Source organism: Pistacia vera, unplaced genomic scaffold, assembly GCF_008641045.1.
Source record: "Pistacia vera cultivar Batoury unplaced genomic scaffold, PisVer_v2 Contig338, whole genome shotgun sequence".
In the NCBI taxonomy this organism is placed as follows: Eukaryota; Viridiplantae; Streptophyta; class Magnoliopsida; order Sapindales; family Anacardiaceae; genus Pistacia; species Pistacia vera.
Genome location: NW_022196155.1, coordinates 529,731 through 548,143, shown reverse-complemented (window position 1 = coordinate 548,143; position 18,413 = coordinate 529,731). Strand labels below are relative to the sequence as shown.

The following is an 18,413-nucleotide window of genomic DNA, read 5'->3' as shown; positions in this document are numbered from 1 at the left end:
TAAGTTTTTGATACCCCCTATTGGCGATTCGTCATTTTTTTTTGTCGTCTTCAACCTTGGGCTACTGAAATCGTTGAATCCTAAATCTAAACCCATAACACAAATCTTAAATACAGTCAAACCAATTGAAATCCAGGATTAAATTAATATAAAATTGGTTTATACGCTAATTTTATAGTCTTCATGGAGGGAATGGTTAGGATGGGTTTGAAGAAACGTTGAATGTTTGGGTTTTTTATAGAGGGCATTTGTGTCCTCAAATTTGTGTAATATTGGATTATACAATTTCTCATAAAGTTGACCATTTTCTGGGTCTCAAAGTCTTGAACAGAATATTCTCATAACATGTTCTTTTGGCTAAGAAATAACTTCTAGAAGCCCCATTTTTTTATTTTTTTTAGATTGATTCATTCGCCACATTAATATAAGAAATTGTAGAAATGTAAAGCAAATAATCAACTTTATATTCTTTAATTATATAAAATATAGTTTAATTTGGACCACCTCAAATGATCGAATTAGACCATTTGGTCCATCGTGGCTAAGTACAGAAGACCATTAAAAATTTGGTCCATAATTTATTATTATGATATCCATACTTTAATTTATAAGTTATAATCTTTGGCCTATAAGTGTTTATAACGTTTCACAAACCTGACCGTTGGGCAACTTTTTGTGGATCGTTTTCTATGACATGATATTTTGAGGTTGCCAACCGCGTTTAGGGCAAATATTAATTAATTTATATTAAAGGTATTGAAAAGTCTGACCCCTTGCTTCAAACATCTTCAGTAGGCCGCTTAAATTGTTAAACAACTTCTTGTCTTCTAAATAGACGACAATCAAATACAAAAATACCTGGAATTGCAGTACACGTAAATGGGGTAGAAAAATAGCTTTTTAGGTTGTCCAATTCATTCCTCTTCTTCTTGGCAATGATTCATAGGGCAGGAAGAGCTTTATCCAAAAGCAGAAGCAAGAATGGAAGTGCTTGTAGCTTTTGAAGAAAATGGTGAAACCCACTATATATTTTTAACCAGGTTTTCAAAGGGTTTTATATTAAGAAGAAAATGTCCATTATTATAAATCTTTAGATCATAAACCATGCATTGATTTGTGTGATGAAATCATGGAGCAATGATCAGATGGTTTAGAGCTAATAATCACGTTTAAGATCATAATTAATGCCCCATTAACAGACTTAAGCACCGATCGATTGTTGACTATAATACGTGCCAACGACGACACGCGTTAATTTCTTCTAGTTTCCTCGTCAATGGCTTCCCTTACCACTTCAACTCTGAGTTGAACATGGGATTATGATGTTGTTGGCCCCATCGAAGATTTTTGTTGAAGAAGAATTGATAGAGGGAAGGTTTTGACGAATGAACATTAAAAACGAATTTGAAAGATCTGGAGAGGGTACAGACGGGCAGGATCCATTTATTATTTAATCAAAGTACAAATTGATCTTAATTGAAGACAAGTGTCACTAATTAAGTAATTATTTATAGTCTACATAATTAAATAAGATTTGTGGGCAGAAAAGACTTTTTATTACGTTTATATATATATATTATATATATATATTTTGTAATTGTGTTATGTAGCCAATTTGTATTTTGATTAATCTTTATGTGTTTAAAGTTAATTCGACTAATCTCAGCGATACCTCTCTTATTAATAAAGAAATCGAATAATGTTAATATATGAAAGAGTTTATATTGGTTCATGTTGTTATTTTTATATTTTATATTAGTTGTCACCCATTTTACAATCATTATTGTTCATCTTAATTGGATGAGTGTGGATATGATGTGACCAGATATAATTAATATTATTGTCATATTTAATTATTTTCTCAGGAAAAAGAATTTAAGGAGATTAATTTGTAAAAAAAGAAAAAAACCTTGTTAATTAATCAATTGAGGGTAATGTTTTAAAGCCATGCATGGGATGGGAATTCGAGAACGAGGCCGTTGATTATCACCATCACGTAACAAGTTACAATGACTATTGACTAATTGGAGATGGACGGTTCTGATTGGGTCGCGGTTCTTTCACAGACAAAATCATAACCCCTTTCTTTACGTTATGGAAGGAAGGTTAATTCTATTTCCAATAAGTGAGTCGTGTTACGCGGATAATTCTACTAGTGACATGGGCAGCTAATGAGAGGCAGGAACGTGAAAGACAGTTACGTCGTAGAGGCTAATAGAAGATCACAGCCGTCAGTTGTGTTGGCAATGGAACCACGAAGAAATTAACTGAAGTCACCTACAGCCCACAAAAGAAAGAGCAAGGAAAACTTGTTTTAGAAAAATAATCTTAATTAAAAGGTGAATTGCTATTTATTCAATGATTATAAATGTTGACATGATATTGAAGAGGTGGGAAACAATTTAAATTCTTTAAACTAAAGTTTCCCATATAGATTTACATTCTCACTTTATTATTATTAAAAGTAACAATTTTTAGTAACTTTTTGTGGTGTTTTAAAGGTAACTTTCAAAATTAATTTTTTTTACAAAGTAAAATTTTAAATTAATGAAGTAATGCACAGTTGCATTGATACTCGATCACAAAAAAATAATAATAATCAAAATTTTATTTGAAACTTTAATATATTTACCGAAAAAAAAAATCAAAATTTTATTATAAAACTTTAATAATTTGATAAAAAAAATGTATTAAAATCCTTTGTTAGAACTCCTTCAAAGGAAGCGGAAGTTGGCCGGACACTATAACACCCAAAAAAAAATATAATAAAAAAAATCAAATTTTATTCTAAAACTTTAATATATTTCAACAAAAAAAAATCAAAAATTTATTTAAACTTAATTTATTTGATTAAAAAAGTAATTCAAAATTGACGAACGAACTGGGGAGCAAGTTAAAGAGAGAGAGGAATGATTGTTAGGAGAATTGATGATCCAATGAAGAAAAAGTCAAATATGTTCCAAGAAATTTAATAAAAAAATCCTTTTAATTAAATTTAATAAATGCCAATCTTATCATATCAGTTTGGCCAATTTGCCGTTCCCTTCCCCCTCCTCTTTACTCTTCTTCTTCTTCTTCTCTCTTCTTCCCGTTTAAGCAACACCATGAGAAAGAAACACTCATAATGCACGCATTCATCAAACAACAGAGAAGACCATCAAATTCCAAAGGACGTCAAATATACATGAATGAATCCATTTCACTCTTCCATTCTTCTAAATATTATAATAATATATAGAAATAAAACACAGCTTAAACATCTAATCATCAAACCACCTTAACGAATTAGTTTCCACTTTCTTATATATTATACAGCAAACGAGCGACCCTAAAATGATAAAAAAAAACCACCATAGAAACCTCAAATGCATCAAATTGAAGGGAATATAGTATTTATACTTGTTGTACGTAGACATAAACCTACTTGAGCTTTCTGACGCGGTGAGTTAGTGGAAACAGAGTCAATACTCCGGCGCTCGCTTCCTCTTGGTGTACTTAAAGGTGATTTTTTTGCTTTCATTTTCATGGTTTGTGATGTTAGACCGTCTTGGTCGTGGAGTCTCCACTAACAGCTATAGCAACATGTGAAATTCATGCAATAGTTTAATGGTGGAAGCAATTGCAGCCCATGTGGTGCATAAGCCATATTTATTTAGAATTTTGGGAAGTGGAAGGGGAAATGGAAGTATCTCACCGTCCATTACCTTCTTCCTATTGCTTTTGCTGCCATAAAATTTTGTTAATTTTTTTCACGTTCACTAATTAAAGTTTGGCCATGTCATGTGAGTGAGTCTCTGCACCAAGCTTTCTCATTGACCATATTTTTATTCAACAAGAGGGACTTTATAGAATGAGCCATTGTGATAAAAAAAAAAAAACGTGTACTGAAAATGGGTTTGAACTTAAGCCCAATTTAAATGTGGGCTTTCCAAAGCCAGTTGTAGATCCATGAATTTTCAAGCCTAATAATTGACTAAATCAAATTAAAAATCAAATAATCAAATAAAATCATAAAATAAAAAAATAAAAAATCGGGTTTCTTAGGGTCCGTTTGGTTTGTTATTGTGGATAGGATTTTGGAAATAGTATCAGGTAGTTAGGTAGGGTGATTATTACGAGGTAAAATTTAACAAAAAAAACTTCCTAGGTTTACTAATTTAACTAAACACTCCAATATATAATTTTTTTGTAAAATGATAAAAACACCCCCACCCACCCACAGTGTCAGATTCCAATTACCACCGCTAGAATCTGGCATTACGATGCAGACTGGTCAAATCTGATTGATCATGCGTCGTTCTGGCTGTCGACGGTCGCAAAAGACCAGATCTGGCAAATCAACAAATTTCCTGTCAGTTTCGGTTTTTTATACACCGTTGTGATAGATTCTGACTATCATCAATGGTGGTTGTCGAAATCTGACAATTATAGATGGATGAGAGTATTTTTGTTAATTTTTAAATTTTTTTCTAAGGATGTTTAATTAAATTAATAAATTTAAAGAATCTAAAAGTAATTGAATAAAATATAATAGTATTTCTTAAATAATGAAACAAATAATTATTTTAAAAATAAAGTATAAAATAATAAAACCTTTACTAGCTTTAATTTTAAATAATTAGAAACTCACGCTTTGGTGGAAAAAGGGGATGCATCTGTTGCACACGTGTATAGCTCATCAACCGGTGATGAAATATATGTATCTCACTCACGTTGGTACGATATATTATACTCATTGGCTGGTTATATGCATAACATAATTACATATATATAGAACATTTTTTTTTTTACTTTGCGGTTATGTTTTTACTACTACAAAGACAACTGTTAATTACATACGAAAATTTTTCTAGTGTCTACTCTCACATTTTTAACTGATAAATTAAACGTTTAAAGAAAAAAAATATGAGATAGGTTTTGGAAAATTCTTCACGAGGTTTTGTGATGTCAACAAAATTAATATAATGAAAATCATAGGCTCGTGTTTAATTTTTTAGAATTATATATTTTAAAGCATTTAATCAAATAAATAAGATTCTGAGAATATATTTGAGTTTTAATTATTTTTAACCTTCTACATTTATTAATTTAGCTAAACACTTCCCTACAATAAAAGTTTATAATTAACAAAAACATTTGCGTCTACCTATAATTACTGGCAATTGGCCACCACTATCGGACGATGGCCAGAAATCGTCGAAATGGTGCACGATCGACTAGATCTGGCTAGTCGTGCGTCGATTTAGCCTTTTCCGACCAGATCCATCACGGATCAGGCAAAAAAAAGACAAATTGGCCATTAACGACACCATATATGTATAACATGTATATAGATGATTTTCTTCTACTCGTGGTATGGGTATACTTTACTACTAGAAAAGAAATTGTTAATTGCATGTGAACATTTTTCCGATGTCTACCTCTCACATGTTAAACACAATAATTCAACGCTTAAAGGAAAAAAAAAAAATGAGATTGGTTTTGGAAAATTCTTCAACTAGGTGTTGTGATAGTCAAGAAAATTAAATATAATGAAAATCAAACTAACCATATAACAGTAACACGATTATATTTTATGGACGAAAATGCCCCTTTTGACTATTTCTAAGACCTTAACAAAAACTCATTCTTCAACCCTTAAACACATTTACTCATCTTCTATACTACAATCCCTACTAAATTAAAGTATTGTAGATGGATGGTTCGTATTGGTCATTTGGATTAATCTTCAGATGGGGGATTTGAAATTGAAGGATTTAATGTTTTTTGATGAAATTGGGATGCCTATCGATAGGTTGGGTCGGATTTGGCTGTTTGGGCAACCCAAGGTTGAAATGACAAAAAATGGCCAATACTAGCTAATATGGGGTATCAGACACTTTTCTAGCCAATGGGGGTATATATAATTTTACTTGGCCAACACCCGTTCAATCAATATAAAATTACCTTTACGAAAATCACATATTCTACCTGTAGGTATGAGAAGTTTTTGATACACCCCCTATTGGTTAGTTTCGGTTATTTTTGTCGTCTTCAACCTTGGGTTGCCCAATAGGTAATCCTACTAATTCTGGCCATATCCGCCGTCGGCCAAAAAAGTAGGTCTCCTATATCATTTTCCACCATCGACAATCGTTAAAACCACCCAAATTCAACTATTTAACAACAATCAACCCTATCTCACATCCTAAACTAGCAACTCCATCAAAATCCTAAATCTAAAACATATACAAAATCTTAAATACAAGTCAATCAATTGAAATCCAGGGTTAAATTAATATCAAAATCGGTTTTACGTTAGATTTTTATAGTCTTCAATGGAGGGAATGGTTAGGATGGTTGAAGAAAACGTGTGAATGTTAGGTTTATTTATAATGAGGGCATTTGTGTCCTTCAATTTGTGTAATATTAGTTATACAATTTCTCTATAAAGTTGACCATTTTCTGGGTCTCAAAGTCTTGAACAAGAATCATCTCATAACATGTTCTTTGGCTAAGAAATAACTTCTAGAAGCCCCATTTTTTTTATTTTTTTTAGATTGATTCATTCGCACAAATTATAATAAGAAATTGTAGAAATGTAAAGCAAAATAATCAATTCTTATGTTCTTTTAATAATATAAAGTTTAATTTGGACCACCTCAAATGATCGAATTAGACCATTGTCCATCGGGGCTACATAAAGACCATTAAAAATTTGGTCCAATATATTTATTATTATGATATCCACTACTTTAATTATAAGTTTAATCTTTGGCCGTATAAGTGTTTATAACGTTTCACAAACCGACCGTTGGGCTAACTTTTTGTGGATCCGTCCATGACTAATTTTTGAGGTTGCCAACCGCGTTTAGGGCAAATATATTATTTATATTAAAGGTATGAAAGTCTGACCCCTTGCTTCAAACATCTTCAGTAGGCCGCTTAAATTGATTAAAACAACTTCTTGTCTTCTAATAGACGACAAATCAAATACAAAAATACTCTGAATTGCAGTTACACGTAAATGGGCAAAAAGGAAGCAAAATGAAGCTTTAGCTTTTTCCAATTCATTCCTCTTCTTCTTGGCAATGATTCATAGGGCAGGAGAGCTTTATCCAAAGCAGAAGCAGAAGGTGAAGTGCTTGTAGCTTTTGAAGAAAATGGTGAAACCCACTATATTTTTTAACCAGGTTTTCAAAGGTTTATAATTAAGAAGAAATGTCCATTGTATATAAATCTTTAGATCATAAACCTGCATTGATTTGTGTGAATGAATCATGGAGCAATGATCAGATGGTTTAGAGCTAATTAATCAGCGTTTAAGATCATAATAATAATGGTCCCATTAACAGACTTAAAGCACCGATCGATTAGTTGACTAATAATACTGCCAACGACGACACGCGTTTAATTTCTTCTAGTCTCCTCGTCAATGGCTTCCCTGTTACCACTTTCACTCTGAGTTGAACATGGGATGATTGATGCTGTTGGCCCATCGAAGATTTTTGTTGAAGAAGAAGATGAAGAGGATAAAGGGTTTTACGATGGACTTAAAAAACGATTTGAAGATCTGGAGAGGGTACAACGGGCAGGATCCATTTATTTAATTAATCAAAGTAACATTGATCTTAATTGGAAGACAATGTAATCACTAATTAGTAATTATTATTTAGTCTACATAATTAGAATAGATTTGTGGCAGAAGAAGACTTTTTTATATATACGTTTATATATATTATATAATTTGTGTGTTTCAAGTCAATTTACGTGTATTTTGTTAATCTTTTGAGGTTTTGAAGTTAACTTGACTAACCTTTCGAATTATCCTTATTAATACTGAAGAGAATATATGTGAAAGAGTTTATTTGGTTATTTTTTATTTATTTTATATTAGTTGTCACCCATTTTACAATCATTATTGTTCATCTTAATTGGGATGATGTGGATATGATGTGACCAGTATTGTAAAAATTTAAGTCATAATTAATTATTTTCTCAGGGAAAAAGAAATTTAAGGAGATTAATTTGTAAAAAAAGAAAAAACCTTGTTAATTAATCAAATTGAGGGTAATGTTTTAAAGCCATGCATGGGATGGGAATATCAGAGAAACGAGCCGTTGATTATCACCATCACGTAACAAGTTACAAATGACTATTGACTAATTGGAAGATGGACGTTCGGATTGGGTCGGCGGTGGTCTTTCACAGACAAGAATCATGAACCCCTTTTCTTTACGTTATGGGAAAATAGGAAGGTATAATTCTATTTCCATATGTGAGTCCTGTTAACGCGGATAATTTCTACGTAGTGACACGTGGCACTAATGAGAGCAGGAACGTGAAAGACAGTTGTCGTAAGACGCTAATAGAAGATCACAGCCGTCAGTTGTGTGGCAATGGAACCACGAAGAAATTGAACTGAAGTCACGCTACAGACCCCAAAAAGAAAAGAGCAAAGTGAAAACTTGTTTTAGAAAAATAATTACTTAATTAAAAGGTGAAATTGCTATTTATTCAATGATTTAAATTATGTTGACATGATATTGAAGAGGTGGGAACTGGGAAACAATTATAAATTCTTTAACTAAAGATTTCCATATAAGATTTACATTCTCACTTTATTATTATATAAAGTAACAATTTTTAGGTAACTTTTGTGGTTGTTTTAAAGTGTAAACTTTCAAATTAATTTCTTTTACAAAAATTAACTTTAGATCGTAGAGATTAGAGTAATTAAACGTACAAGTTGACATTGATACTATCGATTATCAAAAAATAATAATAATAAAATCAAAATTTTATTTGAAACTTTAATATATTTACACCGAAAAAAATCAAAATTTTTTATAAAACTTTAATAGATTTGATAAAAAAAAATGTATTAAAATCCTTTGTTAGAACTTAGAACTCCTTCAAAGGAAGCGGAAGTTGGCCGGACACTATAAGCCACCCAAAAAAAAATATTAATAAAAAATCAAAATTTATTCTAAAACTTTAATATATTTCAACAAAAAATCAAAATTTTTATAAAAATATAAACTTTAATATATTTGATTAAAAGTAATTTCAAAATTGACGAACGAAACTGGGGAGCAGTTAAAGAGAGAGAGGTAATGATTGTTAGGAGATTGATGATCCAATGAAGAAAAAGTCAATATAGTTCCAAGCAATTTAATAAAAAAATCCTTTTAAATTAAATAATATAAATGCCAATCATTATCATATCAGTTTGGCCAATGTTGCCGTTCCCTTCCCCCTCCTCTTTACTCTTCTTCTTCTTCTCCTTCTTCCCGTTTAGACAAAACCACCATGAAGAAGAAACACTCATAATGCACGCATTCATCAAAACAGAGAGACCATCAAATTCCAAAGGGAACGTCAAAATATACATGAATGAATCCATTTCACTCTTCCATTCTTCTAAATATTATAATAATAATAATAGAAATAAAAACACAGCTTAAACATCTAATCATCAAACCACCTTTAACGAAAATTAGTTCTCAACTTTCTTATATATTATACAGCAAACGAGCGACCCTAAAATGAATAAAAAAAACCACCATAGAAACCTCAAATCATCAAATTGAAGGGAATATAGTATTTATACTTGTTGTACGTAGACATAAATCCAAATCTTGAGCTTTCTGACGCGGTGAGGTTATGGAAACAGAGTCAATAGCTCCGCGGCTCGCTTCCTCTTGGTGTACTTAAAGGTGATGGGTGCAAGTAAAATCCCTTTCAGCAATGGCTTTTTCTTCTTCTGAAAGAGCGGGAGATGACGGTGAAGCCGTGCCTGAACTCGGGAAAAACAAAGAATCAGACCCGTGAGTTACCGGGTGGGAATCGGTGAGTCGACCCGGTGAGCTTGACGTGGAGAGTGATGATTTGTTGGTGTACGGAGAGTGGTGAGACCGAGCTTGATTTCCAGCTTTCTCGTGGTGTGCCTACGTTCTGAAGCTTGAAAGGCACGCGCGGGGCGGTTGGATCAACGGGTATGGCGGGTTTAGAAGGGAGTCGAGAAGAAGGGTGGGTAGTAGTGACGGGTAGTTTCTCAGAGTCAGAACTGGTCAAGCCGGTCAGCTTTTGGACCAAGTCTCTGAAGTGTTAGCATCTGCTTGAACAAAGTGGTTGGCGACGGCGACGACGGCGAAGAAATGATGGTGTGGTGGTGGTGGTGGTGATGGTGGTGCCTTTCCATTTTGTTGGAGTCTTGGAGATACCAAGTCCAGAGAGAAACTGAAGTTGATGGGTTTATCTGAGAGAGAAAAATTTTTTTTCAAGATTTTGGGGGACAGAAAGAGATTTAAAGTCAGCTTTAGAGACTGTGTCTGCGTGTACTATTCGTATCAAACAAATTATAATTAATATGTAGATTAGTATTAGTGTATATTACGACTATTGAGACTGGGTATAAACGAGAGGGACTTTTTGGGTTATATATTTTCTTATGTAAATTGATTGAAGTTTCAAGATAATTTTAGAATTTGAAATTTTCAATTTCTTCTACCAACATGTTTCCACACGTTTACATATGATTAAAACAAATCTTATTCAAAAACGTTTATTATTATTATTATATTTTTTACAATATAAAAATTTTCATCTATCATAAGTTTCATTAAATGAGTTCAAACTATTGAAGCCCGTTTATCATAGTACAGACCCACTATTATTAGAGTGATGATAGATCTTGGGATTTGGATCTTGGTTGTGCATGCCGAACGTGAGAGATGATGTTAAGTTAAAATGTCTCATATCGCAATCTTATTGAGCTCTTATAGTGTATATATCTAGCTAGATATGTCGCGTATTTGTTTTCATGTAGTTATATTGTGAAACAAAACAAAATTTTATTCAAAAATTGTTTTGGATTTTTTTTAATAATATAAAAATTCTCAATTTATCCTAATTTCAATAAATGAGTTTGAAAACGAAACCTTATCAAACATAACATGGTCTAAAACTTGAATCTTCTAAGAACAAACCACATGCTTAATACTATGTTTTTTGACTATTCAAAGCTAGTTTTTATTTTAAATGTGTTAATAGTAAATAATTAAATCAAGTTGAACACGAAAATGATGCAAGCATGGTTGTTTGAGGCGGTATGATTTGTATGAAGTGGCTGGCAGTCCCATAAAACTATGGGCTATACATTGACTCTATTAGTATTAAATAGTAATAAATAGAGTTATTAAAATCTTGAATCGATTACGTTTCACCAATTTGAATTAAGAAAGCGTTTATCGTACGAAGCCACGCGTCACCCTCAGCCTTTATACTTTAACGGTGTACTAAATTTGTACTATTATAATATAATTATTGGATTAATTCATTATATTATATATTTTATGCCCCCCATACCTTAATGAACTATTCTACTTACTTCGATTTATAATGGAGAGAATGACATTTTCCCACCCAGGCTTGGCAAACGACCTTTTTTCAGCCTTTTCTTGTTTTTGTTATGTTTTTTATTATATTTTATTAAAAAGATAAAAAAATTTTAAATATTTTATTTTATAAATTTTTTAATTAGTCAAAAAATCAAATATAAAAATTTAAAAAAGAAAAAATAATTACTTCACTTAAAAAGTAGGAATATACTATAAAATTGTTTAAAGTTAAATAATCTTAATATTATTTAAATGTCATCAATATCTCATCACTATTGTTTATAATGTTTTTATTTTACTGATTAACATAAAAAATCAATATTCCTAATTATTAAATAAACAAAGAAAAAATGTATCTTTATACTAGATTAATAAATAATCGAATAAAGATTTGAATTAATTAAATTTTAATTTATAATAAACTAATTAAGAAATAAAAATTTAAGGGTATTTTCGTCTTTTTAATCAAATATTAACAGAAAACACTAACAGAACCTCAAATGGTGAAAAATGTCATTTTGAAACTTGATGGGTGAGAAAGTACCGTTTCATCAACCTGGGTGGGAACACGTCGTTCTCCCTTTATAAATAATATTAACAATAGTTTTTATATCTTATAATTATTTAAGTTGTGCAGCAAAAATGAAACTTGTGATGATGAAATTCGAAGGTGTCTAGCAATTGCATCCTGGACTTTATCAAAATAACAATTTTGGACACTATCTCTTTTTATTATTTATTTTTTTTTTACTCAAACACAAGACTTTTCAGTAATCCATCTAAATGGGTATAATCTTGTCATCCGACCACAAACCTAATGGTTAACTATCTCAGTACCAACTTCAAAATTAAAATAGCTTATGATTGGTAAGATTGTTTCGAATAAAACTTATAAGAAAATAATTCTTAAATTATATGTTAAATAAATGTAAAAGGTTATGGACTTTTACATTACTACAAAGGGTTGGAATAGATATAAAACAACTTATTTATTCATTGATAAGTCGGTCTTGTTTTTGAAAGGGTTATTTTGGTCAAAAGTGAAGTACGAACAAACATACACTATTTTAGTAGCCCACTTGTAGAATATAAAATTTTGTAAGCTGTCAAATTAAGAAAAAAAAAAAAAAGGGTTTAATTAGAAGGAGAAATGATATGGGTTAAACCTCAAGTGTTGGTCTACGATTAAAAAGGTTACTTCATTCGTTGAGTTTTTTAAGTTCAAATCTTGGGGTCACTTACGACATTATGATTTACTTGATCTTTTAAGTTGGTAAGATGTTTAATGGACCTTTAATGTTGAGGTGCGTGCAAACTGGTCCGATACTCTGATTACAGAAAAAAAAAAAAAAAAAAAGGATAGAAATATGAAATGGGTTGATGAAGATTGAAGTGTTAGATTTGGTAAGGCGAGGTAAAGGGTCATGTCAAGAAGGCTATAATTTGGCAAGAAAAAAGGAGGAGTAGGGCATTTGCATAATTGATGTGAGCAGTTGTTCTGTGTGCATTGCATTATACTTAACTCAATCACAATTAAAGTAATATCCCCCATATAATGTTCCAACCTTATCCCAACAAATAAAATCTTGTTTTAACATCACCATAATCTTATCAACAAATCAATCCAACCGTAAACTTTGTATGTTAATGTTGTTGTTCATAATTACTAATATGCTTGCCTTTTAAAGAAGTAATAATGAGAGTGTTATAAATAAATTAGCACTTCACCTAAGTAGAAAAGTAATTAATTGCATATTAATGGACTGCTAGAAAGTTACAACACAAGAGGTGAGGATGACAGACTCTTAGGTACGCCCACACTGTCTTTGTCTCACTAACTCTTTAAGTGTATTAATTTCATTAATTATGATTAATTAATTAATTAATTAATTAAAACACTTTTAGGTGGAGTTTGATGTTCAATACAGTTTGGAGAGGGGAGCTTCATGGCCAAGGAATAAACTAGAAGTGGGTGCTTCAAAGTCAAGAAATTTAATTAATCAATCAATCACACGGATTAGAATTTATGAACTGATTAAAGTAATCATGCAAAGGGAAAGGGCAATATTAAGTCAACTCATACAAAATTTTAAATAAATTTAAAAAAGGAGAAAACTCACAATTCATGGATTGGAGTTGAGAGGGACACCTCAGCATGTTAATAGCTATACATTGAGCTAAATCATATACATCTTCACCCCCCCTTTCAAATGTATATGTCGAGATTTGTCTAGATCAACCTGATCTTATATTAAAACTATATATACATTAAAAAAAAAAAAAAAAAAGAATTGGTATTTGTTTATTACAATTTTTAATTAGACAAGAAGTTTTCCTGAGATTTTTAGATTATTATATGATATGAATGGGTTATGATGTTTCAAAATGCTGATCTTCAATCTTCAAGCCAAACCTTCTTTCTTGATACATATTTTTCTTCTCTTAAGGAAGCTGTTAATTAGCAACCAACGTGTTGATCCCAAAGGTATTTTTTGCTTTGAGTCTTGGGCCCATACTGTTGTATTGTCCATTTTGGGCCTTGGGCCCGTACAGTTTTGCCCCCCTAGGGGCGAGGGGCTTGGGAGTGGCCTAGGTTCTCCTTCTAGCATAGATGGGCTTGGGAGTGGCCTAGGCTCTCCTTCTTGTACCAACTGTTGATGCATGCTGGATCCAAATACTTGGTAGGTGAGTTCCTAAAAGTATTGTCCGCTTTGAGTCTTGGGCCTGTACAGTTTTTGCCCTCTTAGGCGCAAGGGCCTTATGAGTAGCCTAGGCCCTCCTTCTAGCGCCAATTTTGATGTATGTCAGATCCAAAGACATGGTAAGTGAGTTCCTAGAGGTATTATTCGTTTTGGGCCTTGGACCCGTATGGTTTTTGCCACCCAGGGGCGAGAGGCTTGGGAGTGGCGTAGGCCCTCTTTCTAGCACCAACCGTTGATTTATGCTAGATCCAGACACATAATAGATGGGTTCCTAGAGGTATTGTCCACTTCGGGCCTAGGGCCTGCACAGTTTTGTATTGAAAATGCGACTCTACTTGTGAGGATGTCTTTGTGCTATATTAGTGACCAAGACACTCGTCTTCTAACCGATGTGGGAATTTGGCATCAACGCAAAAGTTGTTACTACTTGCTTCCTGTAATAACTGCTTTACACAAGGATACTTGTAGAAATATATCAAGTAGAATATATGCATAGTAGCAAAAGTAAACGGGCCCAAAGTTTTCTTTTATTACATATAAACATTATTTATACAAAATAGAGTATCATTTACAAAATGGTATTAAAACAGTGGACATTGTAGCTATTACTCTTCGCTTGCCGACGCCCATCCAACCGCCTTCTCACCTAGATCCTGCAACCACAAAGAAAAACAACGGGGTGAGCATGAAATAATGCTCAGTAAGTAAATCATCTACTCGACTGTCCCCGTAACTCTCTCTCTAATTCTTTCTTTACAGTTCTCATCTTTCACACAACTCCCTTTACTTAACTGCTGATATATGTCACCGCCTCATCTTACCGGAGGCATGGCTGGGTGGAGTTCACACAACACTAACCCGCTTTTCACAACTTTTGGGTGGAGATCACAAAGCACCAACCCATTCTCATACTTATCGGGTGGAGATCACAAAACACCAACCCGTTCTCATACCTATTGAGTGGAGATCACAAAGCACCAACTCGTTCTCATAACTATCGGGTGGAGATCACAAAGCACAAACCCGTTCTTAGTGCTCTTCTCATTCTCTCTACTCTTAGAGTAGTTCATTCACACAGTTCTCTACTCTTTCTCAAACTACTTTTCAAATGCACAATTAATGCATATGGATGGTTCATGTTCATTAATGCACTTAGGAAATGCCAATATGCAATGTTGCAAAAATTAAGGTTCACAACTCATGCTCGTACTTCTTTTAGGCATTTCATCAAACAATTAATGTGCATACTTACACTCCACTTTATTTATAAGTCGATCCCTCTCTTGAACCATCCAAATGGGAGAAAACTCCCTCACCAAGCTATAATCCCTGCCATAACTTAACACTTCTAAAGAGATTTCTCAATCTCCTCCAATTTCATCACAAACTACATTCTCATCACACGTCACACTTCTTAATTGAAGTATATTTAACAACCACAAAATAACTACTCATCTCAACCCAAATTCTCAATAACATAACATATATCATGCATAAATAAATCTCTACACAAAGGATTTCTCAAATATCAACTTGGATTGGGATTTACTTACCTTGTGATGGTGTGATTCCACTAACACTTCTATTTTCCTTAGTAACTTGTCCCTTCTCTACAACTTTAAACAATAAAACCATAAGACTTCAATGTACAAATATATGCAAAACTTCACATCTAAAGCAAGAATCCTTACCTTAGGATGCCTTAGATAAATTCTCTACCAAGATCTAACTAAAAACTCTCAAAAATCCTTGAAAGATTGAAAGAAGAATTGAGAGAAAATGGAGAATAGAAGAGGCAGTGGAAGAAGAGTGAATGAAGGGTTTACTAAACTGAACCCCTTTTTAGCTCAACTTATCTTCATTCATTCCCATTTTACCCTTGCTCTTCCTTATGAATTCCATCATTGTCCTTTAAATCATTACAATCACACTCCCACTCTAGCATATTCTTCATAAAATTCTCTTACATTTTACTCCCCACTTTTCCTGCTAATTAAGGGTAGAAAGGTCATTTTGCCCCTATGAAAGAATTCTCTAGAATCTCTATACATTCTTTTGTCAAGCCCTTCGTCGTGGCGAATAATCTTTCTTTGCCCCGACGAAAACTGACAGAACCTACACCGTAGGTTGCAGGACTTCATCGCCGCGGCGAAGTCTGTAACACAAAAATTCGCCAAGTCTTTTACAAATTTCAAGGCAACCACTCAACCAACTCATAATATCCATTCAACCAAGGACTAACAAAACAATATTAACAATATAACAACTAAATTAAGAGTAAACCAATAAAGATTCAAGCAATGCAACGTAAATTAGCTACATACCTCAATTGGGGCGTTACACTTCCCAATCCATTTAACCTGACGGCTCTAAACCAAAACTTTCTCAAGCTAAGATAGTTCTTAATTGGCATACGAAAAATACCATCGCTCAAAACAAAGTGATGGCCAGAATTGAGCAAAAGATTGATTTGGTTAAATAAAATAAAAATTTTTATTTATTTTTGAAAATTATTAAGTGATCTCCCATTTCGAGGGGGTTTTTGATATTTGTAGAAGGTTGTTTTTTTATAATTAAAAAAAAAATTGTTTAATGATGTTGTAGGGGCATTTAGGAAATACCATAAAAGGCCCGTCCCTGACAAAGCCCATCAGAAGACCTATCCCATTGTCCGTAAAAAAAGGGCTGATCTTGAGCCAGAGAAGATCCACACCGTCCAAATTGTGGAAAAATCAGAATCAAAGTCAAAACAAACAAAAAAGTGGGCCAAGACCAAGAGCGCCCATTGTAAGCTAGTGTAATAGTTATCTTCTTCGCTTTGAATACGAGGGAAACCGGGCAAGGTTCTCATTAGGTTAGCCAATTTCAATTTCTCTTTCACATAAATTCAAATAAATTATTAAAAGAGAAAATTAAATGAAGAGTAGTTGTTGTTGTACTTGTAGATCACCAGTTGCAGTTGTTAAAAATTCACCGAGGAATATGAGCTCTGTATCGTTACCGTCAAAAGTACCGATTCGGTTTGCGGTTGTGCCTCCCGGTACAAGTCTTTCCAGCGTGAGGCGGACTGTGGATATGAATTCTAGGGCTTTTGGTGCTAGAGCTTCTATGGTTGATTCCTATGAAAGTTCCTCCAATTTTATTAGGCGTATGGAACAAGCTTGGTTAATTTCTCAGGTATTTTTTCAAATTTAGTTTATTTATAATTTTTTTTTTTTGTTATGCAATTATCTTTATTATTGTTTAGGCTGTGTTTGGTTGCTTGGAATTAGAGCTGGGGTCTGTGTAGAGTTAAATTTACTTTATTCTTTGAAATGAATTGATTTGCATAAATTCTTTGAATGGAGAATAAGTTGATGAGGACAGGAACTTGAATATGAAACATTATATAAGCTTCATTTGCTAAATCATGGAATTCTTTTGGGAATGATAACAAGTTGGTTTCGCAGTGCTTCCCTGCATTGTGTTTGTGGGATGAATGGCGGGCGCTGTTTTGTTGATTTACATGAACACAATGCTAAATAGAATGAGTTTTGGCATTGTGATATGACATTGTTTTCTCATGTATATATCATTCATGTTGCTTACACAATACAGCAACCAATGCCTGTTTCTTGCTCTTCTTGCCACTCGAACGGGCATATTGAGTGCAAATGGTGTCGAGGCACAGGCTTCTTTATTCTTGGTGATAACATGCTGTGCCAAGTTCCTTCCCGGAACACTACTTGTGTGATATGTGCAGGAAGGGTATGTTAATACTTTCCTTAGATGACTTAACATATGCATTGCCATTGTTCTTATTAGTCATTAGTATGAGTTCATACAAATTTTTTCTTTGTCATGATTCTACCAGGGTTCGATGTGTTGCTCTGATTGTAAGGGAACAGGATTTCGAGCCAAATGGTTGGGGGAGCCTCCTATTCCTAAGTAAGAGGTGGAATCTCAAGTTGTTGCCAGTTTACAACTTAGATGGTTGTAAGAGATATCAAAGTGACATTTCATTCATGTTCTCATTTGTTTTCCCATTCCTGTTGCAGAAAATTATGATCAACTGATGATACTTATAGTGTCTTTTTAATTCACATTTCACAGAACAAACATACCATGTATTAATTTCATTTGTAATTAAAAGTCACCCCATCTCACCAATGAATATAAACCTATACTGTATTATTTGAATTCTTATAATCTCATTGTTTTTTTGGCCCTTTAGTTTTTGAAGACTTTCTCAGTCCTTAATCACACTACAGTGTCGTTTATCTGTTTGTAGATTGGTTAGTTTATTCTTGGCCTCCTATTGGCTCTCATTTGTATATTCTGAGACCTGTAC

The 18,413-nt window shown here is 32.9% G+C and overlaps 1 protein-coding gene and 1 pseudogene across 2 annotated transcripts; one reads left to right on the top strand and one right to left on the bottom strand.

The window, feature by feature from the left end:
* Positions 1-3,420: 3,420 nt before the first annotated feature.
* LOC116137986 lies at positions 3,421-10,244 on the bottom strand (annotated as a pseudogene).
* A 6,561-nt stretch (positions 10,245-16,805) lies between these two features.
* LOC116138110 lies at positions 16,806-18,271 on the top strand. Of its 2 annotated transcripts, XM_031423849.1 has the most exons (4): positions 16,806-16,937; positions 17,029-17,260; positions 17,681-17,830; positions 17,937-18,271. In XM_031423849.1, the coding sequence occupies exons 2-4, from the start codon at positions 17,066-17,068 to the stop codon at positions 18,012-18,014; spliced, it is 423 nt and encodes a 140-aa protein (XP_031279709.1). In that variant the 5' UTR covers positions 16,806-16,937; positions 17,029-17,065; the 3' UTR covers positions 18,015-18,271. The 2 variants fall into 2 exon arrangements, with proteins under 2 accessions (XP_031279709.1, XP_031279708.1); XM_031423848.1 differs by having other exon boundaries at positions 16,878-17,260.
* Positions 18,272-18,413: the final 142 nt, after the last annotated feature.